This window comes from Schistocerca americana, chromosome 7 (genome assembly GCF_021461395.2).
Source record: "Schistocerca americana isolate TAMUIC-IGC-003095 chromosome 7, iqSchAmer2.1, whole genome shotgun sequence".
Taxonomy (NCBI): Eukaryota; Metazoa; Arthropoda; class Insecta; order Orthoptera; family Acrididae; genus Schistocerca; species Schistocerca americana.
This window is the reverse complement of record NC_060125.1, coordinates 143,513,063-143,531,811: the sequence shown is the minus strand read 5'-3', so window position 1 is coordinate 143,531,811 and position 18,749 is coordinate 143,513,063. Positions and strand designations below refer to the sequence as shown.

Sequence of the window (18,749 nt, the reverse complement as noted above, 5' to 3'; positions counted from 1 at the left end):
TGGTCACACGAGAACCTCTAGACCACTTGCCGTGGAATGTACACGTACTTCACGAATTGATTAATCCATTAATTAATGATTTTGTATAATCTACCATTATTTTAAATATGGCACTTGTAAATGGGGTAACCCCAATTCTGTCTGCTTGTCCCATCATCTCAAAATGTGGTAGTGCTCCTGCCCCCTCCCTCCTTGTTGATGTTGCACAGTTGACTGGGTGGCAAGTATCTCAGGAGATAACTTTTGTGATGGCACTGGCACATAACGCTTGGATAGTGGGTTCATCATTAATATTTCTGTATAAATAACTGTTTAACCACAGTAACACTGCAGGGCACAAAGTTGTATAAAAAAAGGTAAAAGGTCTACTCACCAATTGGCAGCAGGAGAACATACATATAAAGAAATAGAAATTTGTGAGCTTTCGGAGCCAGTGGCTCCTCCTCCTGGCAGAAGGGTTGAAGTGGAAGGAAAAGGAATGAAGGGGAAAGGGCTGGTGATGTTTAAGAAATCGAGTGTGTTTGAAAAAGTCAAACAGAACTCTGATTCTGGGGAGACCTACTGACTATTTTCTCCATTCCCCTTCAAAACTTAGGCCGTGAGGAGAAGCCACTGACTCCGAAAGCTTGCAAATTGCAGTACCTTTATATGTGTGTTCTCATACTGCTGCTTGGTGAGTATAAGTTTTGTCTATCCACTTGAATTATATTTTCAAAAATGACTATTTTCGTTAAGATAAATATTATGCTTTTCAAACTAATTCGTGTTTTCTAGCAATTATTTCCCCTGCAGCCACGATATAAGTGCAAATCAATAATAGTAGACCAGCGCTGATACCCTTGTAGCTTTTTATCATCACATGGTGTATTTGCTGGTTTATATATTTTGTTTGTTCGCTCTTTATCAAATACACGTATGTATTCTTCACTGGAAGATAAAGAAGTTATTAAATGAAAAGCGCTAGTTTGCTTTTGTTCTACAGTATTACTTTTATTGTTTCTCAGTTTTCGGCTTACAAGGCCACCTTCAGACCTTCACTGAGTATTGTCACCAAAGAAGTTACAGTGCTTGTAAACAACATTGGAAGAGAAGTTACACGTCTAGGTTTTAGCAGAAATGTACAGTAAATAACACCTTTGACAATGTGGTGGTAATGCCATGTATGAAGTTGAACAGTAAATAAATGATAATGGAGTAAACAGGAAAAAACTTCAACATAAAAAAGTAACAGCAAGCCTACGTAAGTTTATATTAATAAACAAACCCAGTAAAATAAAATTACTACTTGACAAGGCTACTTCAGGAAGTATAAAACATAGAGAGAGATACTCAAACCAATTAAAAATTATCCGTGAAACTAGAGAATATATAAGGAACTTAAGCAATGTCCGTAAGGTAAACAGAAATGAATAAATGCAGTAAAATGGAGGAGTAGGAGGTAACTTACAGTAAACGCCAATTTGAGTGTGTGGTGGTACTGCATTTTAAAAGGCAAAGAGGCTGAACAATACAAAATACAAAAGGAGCAAATAGGAAAACATTAACATTATACTCAGAACTACGATTATGTAACAGTTTGTATTAAATAAATAAACCAAGTAAAATAAAACAATACTTGATGAGACAAATACAAGAGGTATTGAACATGGAAAATAATACAAATACCAGTTAAAAGAAAGCTTTAACAATTGGATCTACAGTCTATATGTATTACTTACACAATTTCAATAAAATAAAAAAACTCAACGAATACAGAAAAATGGGGGAGTATGTAGAAACAGACAGTGAGAAAAGCAATGAAAAACAGAGGAGATTATGGATTCACCTGATAAAACTAGAAATTCCTCATCAGTGGGCCCTAAAAGTAAAAAACAACTAATGCACTGTGACAATAATGTGTATAGCTAATGGTGAGACATCTATTCAATAATAAGCTGAGTGCTAACCTCAGACTTCAGCTGAAATGAGCATATGTCAGTTACGTAGTCCCAACATGGACGGTTGTGCCTATCAGGGTTGCCACAAGTTCTGGAAATCAGGGAATTTCAAATGTGTTAGGGAGCTATCAGGGAAATTTGGAGAGGAAAAAACACTGGAAAAATCTCATTTTTGTCTCAGTAGATGAAATGGTTTGTTTACTGAGATGTCATGCATTGTCACTGGCTGGGTGCAGCTGAGTTCGTGCACTGCTGCCCTACTCACTCATTCTTACTGCTTTTCCCCTTTGTACCATTGCCATCAGCTTGCAGTCCGTGCTGCCACCACTTCTTGCTGCTAGCCAGTGAGAGCATGGAGGTGTGAAGATCTGATTCTCAGAGATGGTTGATGCAGTGCCTGGAGATGGTGGCTGTGTGTGCATGAGTTTTGTGTGTGTGTGTGTGTGTGTGTGTGTGTGTGTGTGTGTGTGTGTGTGTGTGTGAGAGAGAGAGAGAGAGAGAGAGAGAGAGAGATTATGTGAAAGTGTGCGTGCTCTCGTTTTCTGACAAAGGCTGTGGTCAAAAATTTAATAGTGTGTGTGTGTGATTGTCTTTTCATTTTTTCCTGTCTGCAGCGCAGCAGTCATCTTCACGGTGAGCTGTTACCTATCCTCATTAGTATCTATTCCCAGAGTATTTGTGCAAGTTATCTGTTGCATGGACTGATCACCACAATCTCATTTCATCATCATGGTGTCTGTGACATGTGAATAGCTGGCCACACGAGTTACTTCAATGACTGGCCAAAACCACAGGCCATTTCTGCGGGTATCTCGTAACGGATCAGGTCTGCCAATCTGAAGCTCATTATTTCCCACTAATGTGCAACCCTGCCTTTCGGATCTAGTCTCACTGATCTGCCCGCATGCCCTATCTGTCTGTGTGTGGCGTATTGCAATGGATTTTTGTAGTTTATCCATGGACCCAGGACTGCGGTGCTCCTTGGCAGGCTAGAGGTCAATGGACGATGTATTTCAGGAAATGACTGTCTCGCTGCAAGTACATTGTACAATGTGGCATTTTACAGACTTTTATTTATTGTAGTACTTTTTAGCAGTTTGGAAGTAGGTCATATATTAGAAAGTATGGACAATAAGAACAAGAAAATTGTGGCAGGCACACTGTGATCTAATTCCAGTGAAATCCTTTTTGGCTGAAGGCTTACTTGTTTGACAGACTTCTTGTTGTTCATTTCTGTGACTCATCTCAATCTCCACTGTATGGTGATTAGCAATCTATCTTTTCATAATATTACTTTTATTCCATCCTGGATTTTCCATTGTTCGTATTACTGTTATTGGCAGTTGGTGCACAAAAATATGTATAATGCCAATTTTTGAAAAATAATAATAATGTCATTATGAAAATGCAGTGTGTTCTATCAAAAACTAGTCAAATCAGTGGACGAATTCCCCTGACAAATGGGTGAACCATGTGGAGTGCATTGTGTGAAGGGGAACACTTTTGTGGAACTCTGAGCCCTGGAATTCATAAGCATTGCCATGGTGATGATCTTGCATAGCCACTTCTACAACTTGATGTGGCGTGTAGTGGTATACTTTCTCAATGGTTGCAAAGCATTTATCATTTGCTCATTGTTAGTTGTGGTTTGTGGATACAGACTCGGCTCCTTATAATGGTTCATTGTGAATGTCTGTAATTACAATGTATGTGATATGGTCTCTTCCTCAAGGTGCAGGAAAGTAGGCAGGGGCTCCAGCTTAGTCACATTATTATTATTTTTCAAAAATTGGCATTATACATACTTTTGTGCACCAACTGCCAATCCGAAAACAAAGGAAGTACATTACAGTACGCTTGTTCGCCCACTGCTTGAATACTGCTCAGCAGTGTGGGATCCGTACCAGATTGGGTTGATAGAAGAGATAGAGAAGATCCAACGGAGAGCAGCGCGCTTCGTTACAGGATCATTTAGTAATCGCAAAAGTGTTACGGAGATGATAGATAAACTCCGGTGGAAGCTCAGCAGCAGAGACGCTCAGTACGGGCTTTTGTTAAAGTTTCGAGAACATACCTTCACCGAAGAGTTAAGCAGTATATTGCTCCCTCCTACGTATATCTCGCGAAGAGACGATGAGGATAAAATCAGAGAGGTTAGAGCCCACACAGAAGCATACCGACAATCCTTCTTTCCACGAACAATACAAGACTGGAATAGAAGGGAGAACCGATAGAGGTACTCAGGGTACCCTCCGCCACACACCGTCTGGTGGCTTGCGGAGTATGGATGTAGATGTAGATGTAGATTGTAAACTCATATATGATGTATGATACCATTTCGGGGAAGCAAGGAATAATGGTCCATGTCTTATAATGTTGTCAAAAGTCGTCTGCAGCTCTGAAGTAGGAAACAATGGAGAACTTCTGAAGTAGGAAACAATGGAGAACTATGCAGAAGATCTCCAGGAACCAACTGCTGCTCCAGGAAAAACCAGAGTGCATGCTACTGAAATATTGATTAGGCATAATTTTCAAGAGGATGTAATTTGGCAATGTGTGTACTATTACACGTGGAAAGAATATTTCACCCGTAAGAAGCTGCTTCTGTTACTAACAAGGGTAGGTCCCTAGGTGTGGGAAGGATTTTTTGAAACCATCTATATGGTGGCGTAGGTTAGGGTCACAGGTATCACACCCTGCAGCCATCAACCTCATTGGCTCTTTTTTTGTGAGTAATTGACGAAAAAAGAATTCTAATGTCACGCAATGCTCTGGAGTTTCAAAATTGGAGCATTATGCAGACTAGTGTTGTAGTGTAACTTTCAGCTATGTTCTTCATATCCATCCATAAGGTTGTGGGCTCCATCTTTGCAGGTATGTTGAACTTTCTTTTGATTTTTTTCTTTCCTTCTTTTTGCATTTGGAATCATGTACATTTGAATTTAATTATTTTTATTTATCTGTTGTAATATTACAAAATTTGAAAATCTATCTGATCAAATCAAGACAAAAATAGTCTATTTATATTGACAGTGCAGTGATATCAACAATGTATTTTTTGTAAAAGATGTAAATTTTTTGGATGATAATTATCATACAAACATTCAAAACAAATTCTTGTTGCTCTATGGACAAAAATAACCCAGGTGATTTAAATGAAAGAACAGAATATAAGTAAAAAAAAGAGGAATAGAAATTATGAATACAGTAGCATGGACAAAAATATAATAAAACGGAAAAAATTGAGTAGAAGTTAATAAGAGTAATAATAATAACAATAATCAAATTAACAGTGGCACCAAATAAAAAAGAATGAGTCAGTACAATGATCAAAAGGTCGTGATCAAGGAGCACAAACAAACAAAAATTATTTAAACCAATTAATTGTATAAAAGTAACAATAAGTTATTTCGATACAAAATATTTTGGAACATCTGGGGAGATCCAAACCCATAACTATCTGAATGTGGAGAATCAAACAATGAAAAATCCAGAATGAAATGTTGTAACAGTATTATGAAAAGGAAAGTTTCTACCCACCATATAGCATAGATGCTGGAGTTACAGATAGGCACAATAAAAAGACTGTCACAATATAATCTTTTGGCCAACAAGGCCTTTGTGGAAAATAGACGACTCACGCAGACTACTGCATCCTCTGGTAGCTGAAGCCACACGGTGAGCAACAGCAGCAGTGCATGTGGGAAATCCACTTCAACCATTATGCTTCAGTGCCAATCTGTGTATTGGTACTATTCTTGAGGCTATAGACCATCGTGCAAAATTCCAAAAATATTTTTCAATGATTACTTGCTAACAAGGGCTAACCTACACAATCTAAAGGTGGTATAAAGTCAACCACCCCTGGGGACCTCTCCTTGTGTGAGAGAGTGATTTGGTTTTTGGAGAGAAAAACCCCCTTCCATTTGTACTATAGAAGATAGGGTTTTGGTGGAAAATGTTTCCTGGAAGAAGAGTTATGTTGGAACAGGATGATGTCATTGCCTGGAGGTACCTGTATTTAAGTAGTTCTGAATAATTATATATATATTACTTAGTTCATATGTAGAGCTACACATACAGTTTAATGTTGGTGTAACAGTGTTGCTTTCTTTAGGAATTTTTGGTTGGGAGTGCAGTTTAGGTGGAGATGGGTTCATGAAGGTGGAGCGTGTTTCTCGCTTCCGTCAACTAAAAATTCAGATTTATATAGTGTGGGTTTTTTTTTTTTTTTTTTTTTTTTTTTTTTTTTTTTTTTTTTTTTTTTTTTTTTTTATAAAAACCTAGTGTTTGGAATAGATAGGTTGTCTCTTGTTTGAAGCGAGTGATGTTATATTTTCGAGAGACCACAGTGTTGAAGCTACAGAACTGTGGCAATGGGTGTTCATAATTTTGAGACGCATCTTTTCATTTGCTATTTTTATTGTGTTCCAAACTATCTCATTTATTTTTCCATTTTTACTCCCAATGCTAAAGCTTGCCCCTTCTACAACCAACAAAGCAGGCTGCGGTGGCTGAGAGGTCCTAGGTGCTTCTGTCCGGAACCGCGCGACTGCTACGGTCGCAGGTTCGAATCCTGCCTTGTGCATGGATGTGTGTGATGTCGTTAGGTTAGTTAGGTTTAGGTAGTTCTAAGTTCTAGTGGACTGATGACCTCAGATGTTCAGTCCCATAGTGCTCAGAGCCATTTGAACCATTTTATGATCAACAAAAATAGATGACACATGCAAACCGTAGAAAGTTTCATACAACAAATTTGTCGGTATTATTGGCTCAATCACCTCACAGTAAAGGTGCTTGCACCATTTAAAAAGATGTTGTAATATATATTTTTGTTTCAGGAACTATATTATGAAACTGATAGAGCTACTCACGACAAGGAGGCAGCATTGAGTTGCAGATGGACTCACTGGAAAGAGTGCTACACATTTAAGCTTTCAGATAAAAAGTCATTCTTCAGAAATAGAACACACACACACACGCACGCACGCACGCACGCGCACGCACGCACCCGCGCGCGCAGCTATTGGCGCCGTTTATTCGTGTGTGTGTGTGTGTGTGTGTGTGTGTGTGTGTGTGTGTGTGTGTGTGTGTGTGTGTTTCTCTACTTCCAAAGAACGACTTTTTATCTGAAAGCGTAAATGTTTAATAGTCCTTCCATTCTGCTTGTCTGTGATTCACAGCCGTCTCTCTCTGGCGAGTAGCAATCTGTCCTTTTCATAATATTGGTTTTTTTATTTTATTTTTTTTTCTTACTGGACTTTCCATTCATTGTTTTATTTTTGTTTTAATTTTTTAGAAGAGTTTTAAGTTGTTTTTTTCAGAGGGATGGCAGGATGAGAACATAAATTGTCAGTCTCCGGAGTTCAGGAAAACTAGTGATGAGTGGGAGTATTCAAATGGTCATTGTGATACAGCAGGCGCTCGGGTCTCTAAATCGTGGTGCGGGTAGCGAATGTCCGAAGGTTTTTTGTGTGTTTGACCACTTTAGTGACTGTAATATCTATATATAAGCTCTGCATCGAACATTGGTGGTCAAAAGAACAAGTAGTTTTGTGTGTTGCCATGTCTTTAACATTGCAGGATGTACCAATTGCAAGGCTGGAATAAATGGGGGTACTTGGGTGTATGAGGCAATTTTTAAAGCTGGAACAGTTGTAGGAGTAGGAACTATTTAAAAACATTAATGCAGTTTTGACAAGGATGTCTTGAGGTTAGGATGGTGGTGGAAGGAAATACTGGTTTGGTCTGGTTACGAACAGTGAGGCTGCAGTGTTACCGGATGGTGGGAAGGGTGTGGAGACACTTTTTCACGAAGTGTCCATACTGCGAAGGTCATGCGGTTACCAGTCAGGAATCTTCTTTTTTTTTTTGGGGGGGGGGGGGGGGGGGGGGTGGTACCTTGAGTGTCTTTATATACTTCGTGTGGCATTGTGTCTGCAATGTCAGTATTTTTATTTAAAAATATTTGTGTTTGTAAGTCATCTGTTTTGTGAATAATTTCAGGAAGGTTTGTAATGTTATTTATTTTTTCTCTGTTAGGACTCTAGCTACTTTGAATTGTTGCAGAGCGATCTCGATCAAGGGACAGAGAAAGATCTCACAGACGCCGACGAGAGAGGTCTCGAAGCCGTGACCGTGAATATAGAGAAAGGAGTCGAGACAGGGAAAGGGAACGTGAGCGTGACAGATACTATGCTGATGCGTACCCACGTGACCGGTCCCGAAGCAGAGACAGAGAACGTGAGCGAGATTACCGTGAGCGTAGCCGTGAGGACAGGTATTGTACTTTGTATCCCATTTGTTTTACTGTTAAGTCATAAAAAATGATTATTACTGTGAATAAGAAGGAGGTGTTACCAAGAAATGACTATTGACAATGTAATTGCAGTTCTGTTAAGGTATTATGAGAATGGAAGACCAGTGCAGGAATGAGAGAGAGCTCAAAGTTACTAATATTCTCTCATGTCTTCATATTATCTTTGTCTTGGGGAGGAGATAGGATTAAATAGTTACGCTGTTTGCAGAGACTTTTAATATAGGCTTTATAGTGATGCTTTAAAACATAAAATGGGTCTGTGGAAAGAAGTTTAACTGGAGAGAACCCAAATTATTCCTTTCCGCTGATAACTGTACAAAATTTGATTACTCACATTTGATACGTCATTTCCTATGCCTGTTCCTGTCTGTAATCAGTATTCCTTTGCATCTAGTATTAAAAAATCTTGATCATTGAAATTAAGATTACTTTGAAAATCAAGCGAAATGTGTCCATTGTTGCAAGTAAAAGAGCAAATTATGTCAGTTGATATTTTTCCTAAAGGAATGGCTAATTCTTTTTATACTCAGAAAATTTGGATTTACTTGCTAATGGATCTTTCCATGCTAAGTGGTCTAATTTGGAATAAGTTCCCAAATGACCATCATAGATTTTGCTGAAATTTTGTGTGGGCATTTGCACATGGTCCCAGTGAACATTGGGAAAGTTTCATGACCATTAATTCAATACTTCTGAAGATACAGTAATTTGTTTGATTCCATAATGCAGCTATCAACTTTCTGGCAACTTTGAGACATAAAATCTTCAGTAATATGTTCTTGAAAGAAAATAAAACTTGGTCATCTTGTACAACTTTTCATGCTCTCATAAGCTAAACATAAAAAAAAATATTTCTGAGCGGTTTGCATATGGATAATTGGAAGCAAAGTTGACTGAAAAAGTACACAATAAGAAAAAAGTTGAGTTTAGCATTTTACATCTCTGGAAGTAACTGCAGGCTAAATCTGAAACTTTGCAAGTAATAACTTATTATATTAATGTCTTAGAACAGAATATTTCATTCTCCTGATGCTTTCCAACAGTTTACGAATTGAAGGCAAAAAGTGCTGTTTTTCTAAAAATTCCAAAAATTGCTACTTTTGGCCCAGTTTACAAAAGAAGTGTCTTCTGCAATCTCTTTTAAAGCGTTTTTCATTAGACAGTTCATATTCTAGGCCACCTAAAGAACTATGTTCGGTTTTGCCATAGAAGCATGTAAGTCCATTAAGGGGGGTGGGGGGGAGAGGAGGTAGAGGTAGAGGTGGAACGTACGTTGAAAATGGGCCCATATTCCACCTTGCACTAAAATAAATTTGATGCCTTTTTTTATGTTCTTCAGTTGTTTAGTACTGTTTGTGGAAGATAGTATAAGAAATGAGCTTGGGTCAGGAAAACAGCAAGTAAGGAGGTGTCTTTCTTGTAATTTTTGGGTTCTGTCGTAGCAAAATTTTCTTCCCAATCAATCAGTCATATCATCTGGCGATAGTATAGTTTTCCTCACGACATTCTACAGCAAATTAATGAAACCTGTAAAAACTTCAAGTGACTTTAAGTAAACATAGACATAGGATCCTAAAAGAGACCTCTGCTAGCTTTGGCCTCAGACACATACAGAAATGTATCAGCAACTTGGGATCCTACATTAAGAAACTCACCAGTGGCTGCAGTTGCACAGTTATCATGCATGGCCCCAATGGTGATGGTGATGTTGGCTTTATCACTTTAATAGGAGCCAGCAGTGGTTAAGAGACCATTGACCATATCAACTCTACAATTTTTCATGGGTACACTGGTGCTAACACGAAGTACACTGTACCTTAAACCAAAATTAAACTAGCACTTCAGTAGCGTTACACAATGAAAAGACATACCAGTAATTTTCTACAACATGAATCTCTTCCAAAAAAAGTCAGGAAGACTGCTGTGAACTTAAGCAAAATTTACACAATGCATCAGTGATGTAAAACTGGGCAGGCTTTTTTTTATATGATGTGTGCTGTGGATGTTATGTAGCAATTTTGCTACCAATATCTCCACAGCCTGTATAATGTAGAGTTAAATGGTGACATTTACAACCAGTTTGATTCTGTAGTCGTAACGGAAAAACAGATTGAAATATTTCACAATGAGTCATGACAAAATACATGCCAGTTTTTTGAGTTATACGGACTTTACCTCACTTCCTAGCCCTCATGATTTTAGAGTACGAAACAATTATAGAAAATAATAAAAGATGCCAGGTTTAATTTGAATAGCCGGCCGAAGTGGACGTGCGGTTAAAGGCGCTGCAGTCTGGAACCGCAAGACCGCTACGGTCGCAGGTTCGAATCCTGCCTCTGGCATGGATGTTTCTGATGTCCTTAGGTTAGTTAGGTTTAACTAGTTCTAAGTTCTAGGGGACTAATGACCTCAGCAGTTGAGTCCCATAGTGCTCAGAGCCATTTGAACCATTTAATTTGAATACCAGCAGAATATAGGCCCATTTTCAATGCATCTCCAAGGTGATAGTGTTTTCTTAGTGTGTTATACGCTTGCATTGCAAAACCAGATATAGTTTTTAGATGTGGTCTTTCTAATGAAAATGTTTTTAAAGAGATTACAGAAGACACGTACTTCTTTTGTAAAAGTGGGCCAAAAAAGATATTTATTTTTGGTGTTTTTAGAAAAAGTTATACTTTTTACCCTCAATTTAAACTGTTAGAAAGCAGTAGAAGAATGAAATTTTATATTATTAGGCCTTGTATTGATAAGTTATTACATGCAAAGTTTCAGGTATGTGCATGCGCCACCCCCCCCCCCCCCCCCCCCCCCCCCCCCCCCTGCTGACTTTGCTTCAAATTATCCATATGAAAACTGCTCAGGAAATAAGTATATATTATTTAGATTAAGAGAGCACGAAAATTATTACGAAGATGACTCCCCCCCCACAAGAAAATATTACTGGAGATTTTATGACACAAAGTTGCCCAAATGAATTGAATTCATGATCTTGAAACTTTACTAATGTTCAACAGGAACATGTGACAATGTGCAATTGTTCATGCAAAATTGCATCAAAATCTCTGGTGGTCATGTGAGAAACTTGGCATGGCATGGAATGAGCCTAATTACTCACATAGACAGAGTATGTGGCCCTGTAATTTTTCTCGTCATTAAGTTTCTTGGAGTTTTTTGTGTTTTAATGTAATTCGTTTGTTGAATATTCTAAATAAAATTAATTTGTGAACTTACCAACAGCTTACAATGCTTGCCGAGTCAGCTTTCCATCGTATTGTTGCTTTTTGTCACTGTCGTTGTTGCTTCTGAGTTCATGTGTATGCTAGTTGGCTGGTTGTTCTGGTGATTGTTGTTGGTAATAATCTGTCTTTTCTATAGAGGTATGGGTTATGACAAGTCACTACAGTGCGTATGGTGAGAGAAGTGCTCCGACAGTTGACGTGGCCTTGGTGCACATGCTTTGCGCATCCATGACGGTCGGTCAGATTGTGAGCTTTTGTTTACGTTACCGTGGCAACGTCCCAGTGTTGCCATAAGGCTCAACAACTGCTGCTGGCTCTCTTCCTGTCCATGTTGGATACTGGCAACTGCGCTGCCAGCTGTCAGAGCTCTTCTCTCGACGTATGTAGTATAATAGTACATTACACAACACAGTACTGATAGTAAAACTTTTTTTAACATTCTCAGTAGCAAATCCTACATAAAATTTTATGATACACACAAAAAGTTTTATTGTAACTAAATAAACAGGCAAAAACAGGAAAGTTATAACATTATTGAGCACTGGAGGGAACTGAGATTAGTCTAATAGCAGTCAGTGTGTTGTTGCTATGAAATATGTAAGAATGCATTTGTATGTCAGACAGTGAATTCTAAAAGGAAAACATTCTGTCTAAACCATATTTTCTATTTAATTCTCTTTTCAGTTGATGTTTCTAGATGTGTGTAGAATATAACACAGAGTGAGGTTTAGCTCCTGCTTGTTGTGATGTTTATTTTTGTGTTTACAGGGGCTGATTGAAATGTCTGTGACTAAAATTTTGTCCCCATTCCTGAAATATAATTTCTCAACACATATAATGAAAGGTGTTACTGTAACCACTGAACATATTGTTAAGTGGTCACTAAGCACACAAATAGAAACAGATTTGTCACTTGTGTATTGATGGGCATATCATAGGGCATGGATTTATAAATCCCCACTCTTCCTCCCAAATTGATTTTTGTTCTTCGTGTAGTGCTTACAGAGTGTTGAGATTCGCCCACTGTATAAAGCTGAAAAACTGACACACAGGAGTGGCCTGCACATCATCAACCTCAGATTGCATTCTGGTTTCGTTGAGGAGTAAGGTGTTCCGCAGCGCCATGCCAGTTGGCATTTGTGCAGTGACGGTTGTAAGTGTTTATTTTGTATGCTGAGGATACTGGTGCCACATGGTCTTCTCAATTTGTGGTTTATTGTTCTTGAAGGTCACAGTTAGTCTGCGAACAATAAACTTTAATTGTGAGTTACCATCTATGTTGTAATGCAAATAAATCATTTTGTTTATCTTCGGGAAGAGTGAATGAAATTTCAGTATGTTCCGTCATCCTGTAAATGTTACACAAGTACACATTATGTGGCTGACATACTGTCCCAAATGCTGTGTGACTCATACTCAGGAAGTATAATCGGATAATGCATGAACCTAAGTCAACATACATTATGTGTGTATTGGAATAGTTTTATTACTGATTTCTAATGTCCTGTCATCCATTATTTGTGTGTGACTGCTGTTACCAAATTGTAGTATTAATGAGTTTTTGGAGGGTGTAGATTGGATTTCCTCCATTACTGTACATTATCAGATCAGACGTTTCCAGACACTGCAATGTAATGTGTAATTGAGTACTAGATGTCATGAGAGATGAACCAGCCAGTGTAAAAGGAGGGGAGAGTATTTTCTTATCAGTAGAAAAGCAGTAACAGCAGAATATGTCAATCATGAGAACTCAGTGACTTTGTACATGGACTAACCATTTCACATCACCAGAGTAACAGATCCATCAGGGACATTTCAAACCTTCTGAAGTAGCCCAACACGGCAATGTGATTGTGAAATAGAAACATCTAGGAACAATCACAGCTGAACAGAGACCAGGCAGACCTTATGTAGGACATACAGGGACTGCTGAGCATAGCATAGAGTGGTTATAGAGAATACATTGAAATCAGAGTTACCAGCAGTCCAGCTCGCACAAAGACTGTGCGTAGGAAGTTGCAAAGAACTGGGTATGATGGACGAGCAGCTACACATACACCCACTTTTCTGTAGTCAGTACTAAGTAATGCTTCGCATGGTGTAAAGAGTGACCCCACTGTACAGTGGACGACTGAAAATGATTGATTTGTAGTGATGAATCCCACTGTACTCTGTGGAAATGCAATGGAAGGCTCTGGGTTCAGCAAGTGTCTGAAAAATGTTATCTGCCATCATGTGTAGTGCCAACAGTGAAGTGAAGTGTGGAGGATGTGGTGTTATGGCATGGGGATGTTCTTTATTGTTTGGTTGCGGTTCCCATACTGCATTAAAGAAAACACACATTGTGCAAGGATATGGACACATTTTGCAGTATTGTGTGCTATGTACAGAAGAAGATCTTGGAGACAAAAATAATTTTTATCAGCATGACAGTGGACTGCCATAAAGCAACAGCTGTGGGGCAACAATTTGTGGACAGCAACATTCCTGAAATTGATTGGCCTGAATCCAGTGGAACACCTTTTTGTCTTAGCTACAGAGCTCAGTCTCAAAAATCGCTGCACCTTCTTTTCGCTCTCAAGGAAGAATATGCTGCCATTTGTACACAGACATTCAGACACCTCGTTGAGTGTCCCTAGTAAAGGCCTTATTAACATCACTGTATCACTGTTTAGAATTTGTTCCTATAACAATGTATTTCAGCAAAACTTTCTTGGAAAAGTGAAAAGTATATGATCACTATGACACTCTACGGCACCAAAATATCCACAGTAAATTTATCATGTGTAGGGATTGGCTCTGTACACAATCAGGAAGTAAGGGCAGAATTTGTTCCTATAACAATGTATTTCAGCAAAACTTTCTTGGAAAAGTGAAAAGTATATGATCACTATGACACTCTACGGCACCAAAATATCCACAGTAAATTTATCATGTGTAGGAATTGCCTCTGTACACAATCAGGAAGTAAGGGCAACTTGTCACCGAAATAGTGATTATTAGAAAATCGATAGTGAACTATTTTGAATGGTGCAGTGGAAAATACCATGTCAGGAATGCCACTTTTCAAGAGGGAGTCTCCAGACTTTACCGCTTTCACTGTATTGATTTTATGGGGCCATTTGCTTATATCCTGAAATATTAACCACAAATTTCGGTGAACGATCCTTTGCATTGTTGGAAAACTAACTCACTCTTCTGTCATTTAGATAACTGTCTATCTGGGTGACCAATACTATGGAAGTTCAGGGGCAAACATAGCATAAAATGTTAAAAGTATTTTGATTAGTCAGACTAAAGCTTCTGCTTTTTAAAAAAGAGGCTACATGAAGTATTTCTGGATTTATCAGTTACTGAGAAAAGTACAAGCATGTTTTGTTGGAAACACTTGGTTGCTCATGAGGTGCAAATGGACCACATATTATGTTTGGTTCAAATGGCTCTGAGAACTATGGGACTCAACTGCTGAGGTCATTAGTCCCCTAGAACTTAGAACTAGTTAAACCTAACTAACCTAAGGACATCACAAACATCCATGCCCGAGGCAGGATTCGAACCTGCGACCGTAGCGGTCTTGCGGTTCCAGACTGCAGCGCCTTTAACCGCACGGCCACTTCGGCCGGCTTATTATGTTTGCACAGTATTGTGTTGAAAAGAAGCTTCAGAAATGACAAAGATGCTAAATAAGCACATTCCTTTCTATAAAACAAGGAGAATAAAGCACCTATATACACAGTAAATCAGTACGTTGAAAAAAGAAAAAAAAAAAGAAAAGAAAAGAAAAATATGTTGTACAGTAGACTGGAAGAACATTATCATCATCTTGTATCAACTAAATGTAAAATTATCATCATTATAGTATGTTTTATTAGTGAAATAATAAATTTAAAAATTGGAAAATTTTTTCAAGCCATACATTAAATAAAAATTGACAGAAAATGTTGCTGTATGAATAAACTTACATATGAGGTTGCAGTTAAACACTGTTGAAATGGCATATTCTCTGTAACTGTAGGTAAGACACATACTGCTAGACGCTGTTGCTGCATTCGGAGAGCCAGTAATCGGAACACACATTTCCTCGACATTCAAGGAAGGATTGTGCCACCGTTTATAAATTGAACCCAATGGAATAATGAGTAGGGTTTTCAGTCTGAACAGAATCTTAATACTAGATATCGCTTTCATTGGTAGGTTAAGTCGTGCTTGGTCCTCTCACATGGCCAAATACAGTTTTGCGTTTTCTGTGCTTCTGCTGCTCCTCTTTCTTTCTATCTTTTCTTTTTTCCCCACTTATTTATCTCTGTATAGTGTGACTGCCTATTTTACACAGCCTGTTGCAACTTTCTACCAATGTGAACGACTTCATTTCATCCATTTGTATTTGTCTGAGTCTTTCTTCTGTTGCTCCTAGCACTTTGGAACTGCCACCTTTTTGTAGAACTTATTAATTAGCTTTCTTTCTCTTATCAAGATTTAGTGCGTTCATACTGCATATCTGCTGGTAGGAAGAATCCAGAAAACGCAGGCTATGAAGCAATCATTAAAGTGAAGCACAGTGTGTTGGGCAGCTCATTAAGCAACTGGGTGGCCCAGCTGCTAGTTGTCATGCCCACTTACAACAGTGACAACATGCCAGTGGTTGCACCTTAGTTTCTGGATAACATGCCTGTTTCCACAGTTAGCTCTCCCTGTGATGGGTAGGAGATGGTTGTGACAGGACTGGAGTAGAGTGTGGTGGGAGGTCTGTTACAGGGATATAAGACTGAGGCAAAGGCCTGGGAGCAGAGGTGTAGTAGAGACAACAAGGATGTTGCATAAGTTCAGTGGGTGGCAGAATATCACTGTGGGAGGATAGTGAGGAGGATATTCCTCATTTGAGGGCACAAGGAGAGGAATTACAAACTTTGGTTCAGAATATGATTCAGTTGCTTCAGCCCAAGTGGCATTGAGTTACGAGAAGTGTGCTCATTTGTGGCTAGACAGTGAATATCTGGGAGGTGGTATGTGACTGGAGAGAGAAGGCACAAAAAATTCTTTTTTGGACAAGGTTGTCTGAAGTCCTCTGTGAGACACTTGGAATATTTAAAGAGGGACTTCTCATCATTGTAGATGCGTTGAGCCTGGGTGACTATACTGTATAGAAGTGACTTACTTGTGTGGATTGGTAGTTGTGAATGAGTGGCAGCATGGAGTGAAGGTTTTGTTGGTGATTGGAAGGTTTTGATGTGGATGGAGGTGCTGGTGTAGCAGTCTCTGAGATGCAGGTCAACATCGAGGAAGGTTCCCCCTGCGGGTCCGGGGGTTAGAATAGGCCCGAGGTATTCCTGCCTGTCGTAAGAGGTGACTGAAAGGAGTCCCTCCCCCTCAAGGGGGTAGTTAGCACCTGCGTCCGGAGACGGACGGTTCCACGACCTATATTTGTGGTCATTTTGGTTTTTCACTTCTTCTCATTTCTTCCTTCCTTTGGTTGGTTCCTTTCTTTGTTCTTCTCCATCTCACTGTCTTCCTTACTCTTTCCCTTGCCTTCTTCTCCTTGCCTTCTTCTGCTTGCCTTCTCTGGTCTCCGCCTCAGCGTTTGAGACAGTCTGTCCTCTCTCTTTTCTTTTTCCTCTTCTTCCTTCCTCCCTGTGCACGCCTGAAGGCCGACCCACGCGTTCGCACGCGTAGCCGGTGACAGGGTAACGCGTAATTCCCCGCCCTGGGTAGACAAGTAAGGCACGCACGTACCCCCCGGTAAAGGCCAGGCCCAGGGAGGGGTGATTGCCTGAGCTGATACCTTCTGGCCATGCCGATTGGTCCCTATGTCTGTTCCTCGGGAGGTGTGACCTGAGGTGTAAACATTCACCTAAGGCGGGAGTGCCCTCTGAGAGGGTCCCCACAAGGAAGGAGCGCGCCATCGGAGACGCTGGCAATCATGGGGGATTCCTCTGCAATGGATTTCTCTTCTTCTTCTCTCTCGACTTGTGCCCACAAACGGAAACTTGACCAGCCACCAGTGACAAAAGTACTGCCGCCTGCCCCACAGTTCCTCGTCGTTTCTCGATCTGAGGACGGAAAGGATTTTTCCTCTGTCAACCCTTTCGTTATCCAGAAGGGCGTAGATGCCATATCCGGAACTGTTAAGTCTTGTACCAGGTTGAGTAATGGCACCTTGTTACTAGAAACTGAGAGCGCCTTTCAGGCACAGAAACTGCTTCGAGCCACACTCCTGTACACGTTCCCTGTCCGGGTGGAGGCTCACCGAACTTTGAATTCGTCTCGTGGTGTGGTCTATACTAGATCACTCGACAGATTGACTGACGAGGAGATTCAGTCTTTCCTCGCTGAGCAGGGCGTGACGGCTGTCCACAGGGTCATGAAAAAGGTCAACAATGATCTTGTACCGACCCGGACACTTTTCTTGACCTTTGATAGTGTTCAGCTGCCATCGCGCATCAAGGCGGGCTACGAGGTTATTTCTGTTCGCCCCTATGTCCCGACACCTACACGCTGCTACCAGTGTCAGCGTTTTAATCACACTCGCCAGTCTTGTTCCAATGCGGCTAAATGTGTCACTTGTAACAGGGATGCCCGTGAGGGTGACTGTCCACCTCCGTCTCCTCGTTGTGTGAACTGTCAGGGTGACCATGCAGCGTCCTCCCGCGGCTGTCCCATCTATAAGGAAGAAAGCTGTATCCAAGAAATTCGGGTCAAAGAGAAAGTGTCCACCTCGGCTGCTCGCAAGCTATTTGCTAGTAGGAAGCCCACGCTGCTCCCAGCGGGGAAATACAGTACTGTCCTCGCCTCTCCTCGGACTACCAGGGAGGGTGGCAACCCAGACATGCGATCTGATCTTCAGCACCACGGTCATCCGTTCGGCCAGTGCTAAGATCACGCGGTCGACGTCTCCTCTTCCTCCTGTCACCCCACAGACACAAGCCCCTTCATCAGCTTCTGCCAAGACGAATACCCAGAAGTCAGATGCACGGGCCTTCAAGAAGGAATCGTCCCGTGCCGACTTCCTACGTACCTCGAACTCCCAGCCATCAACCAGTACTTCCACCAAACGACCTTCCAAGAAGGCTCATAGGAAGCACAGTTCTCCTTCTCTGCCACGGCGCATTTCTTCTCCTGCGCCACCCGGCGGTTGCTGCCCCAGGCCGTCATCCGTTTCGCCTGGCCGCACCGGTGGTAGCCGAACATCTGGCCGTTCACCGGCGGAGGAGGCTCCCCCTCCCGGCCATCTTACCAAGATGGCCGATGAACCTATAG

The 18,749-nt window shown here is 40.4% G+C and overlaps 1 protein-coding gene across 9 annotated transcripts in view; it reads left to right on the top strand.

Annotated features, from left to right (window-relative positions):
- Positions 1 to 18,749, top strand: part of LOC124621900 (cleavage and polyadenylation specificity factor subunit 6) — a 180,384-nt gene that overhangs the window by 150,877 nt on the left and 10,758 nt on the right. For all 9 annotated transcript variants that reach the window (XM_047147391.1, XM_047147389.1, XM_047147388.1 and 6 more), the window contains one exon: positions 8,007 to 8,217. In XM_047147391.1, coding sequence (XP_047003347.1) covers positions 8,007 to 8,217 — 211 coding nt within the window. The remainder of the gene's footprint in view (positions 1 to 8,006; positions 8,218 to 18,749) is intronic.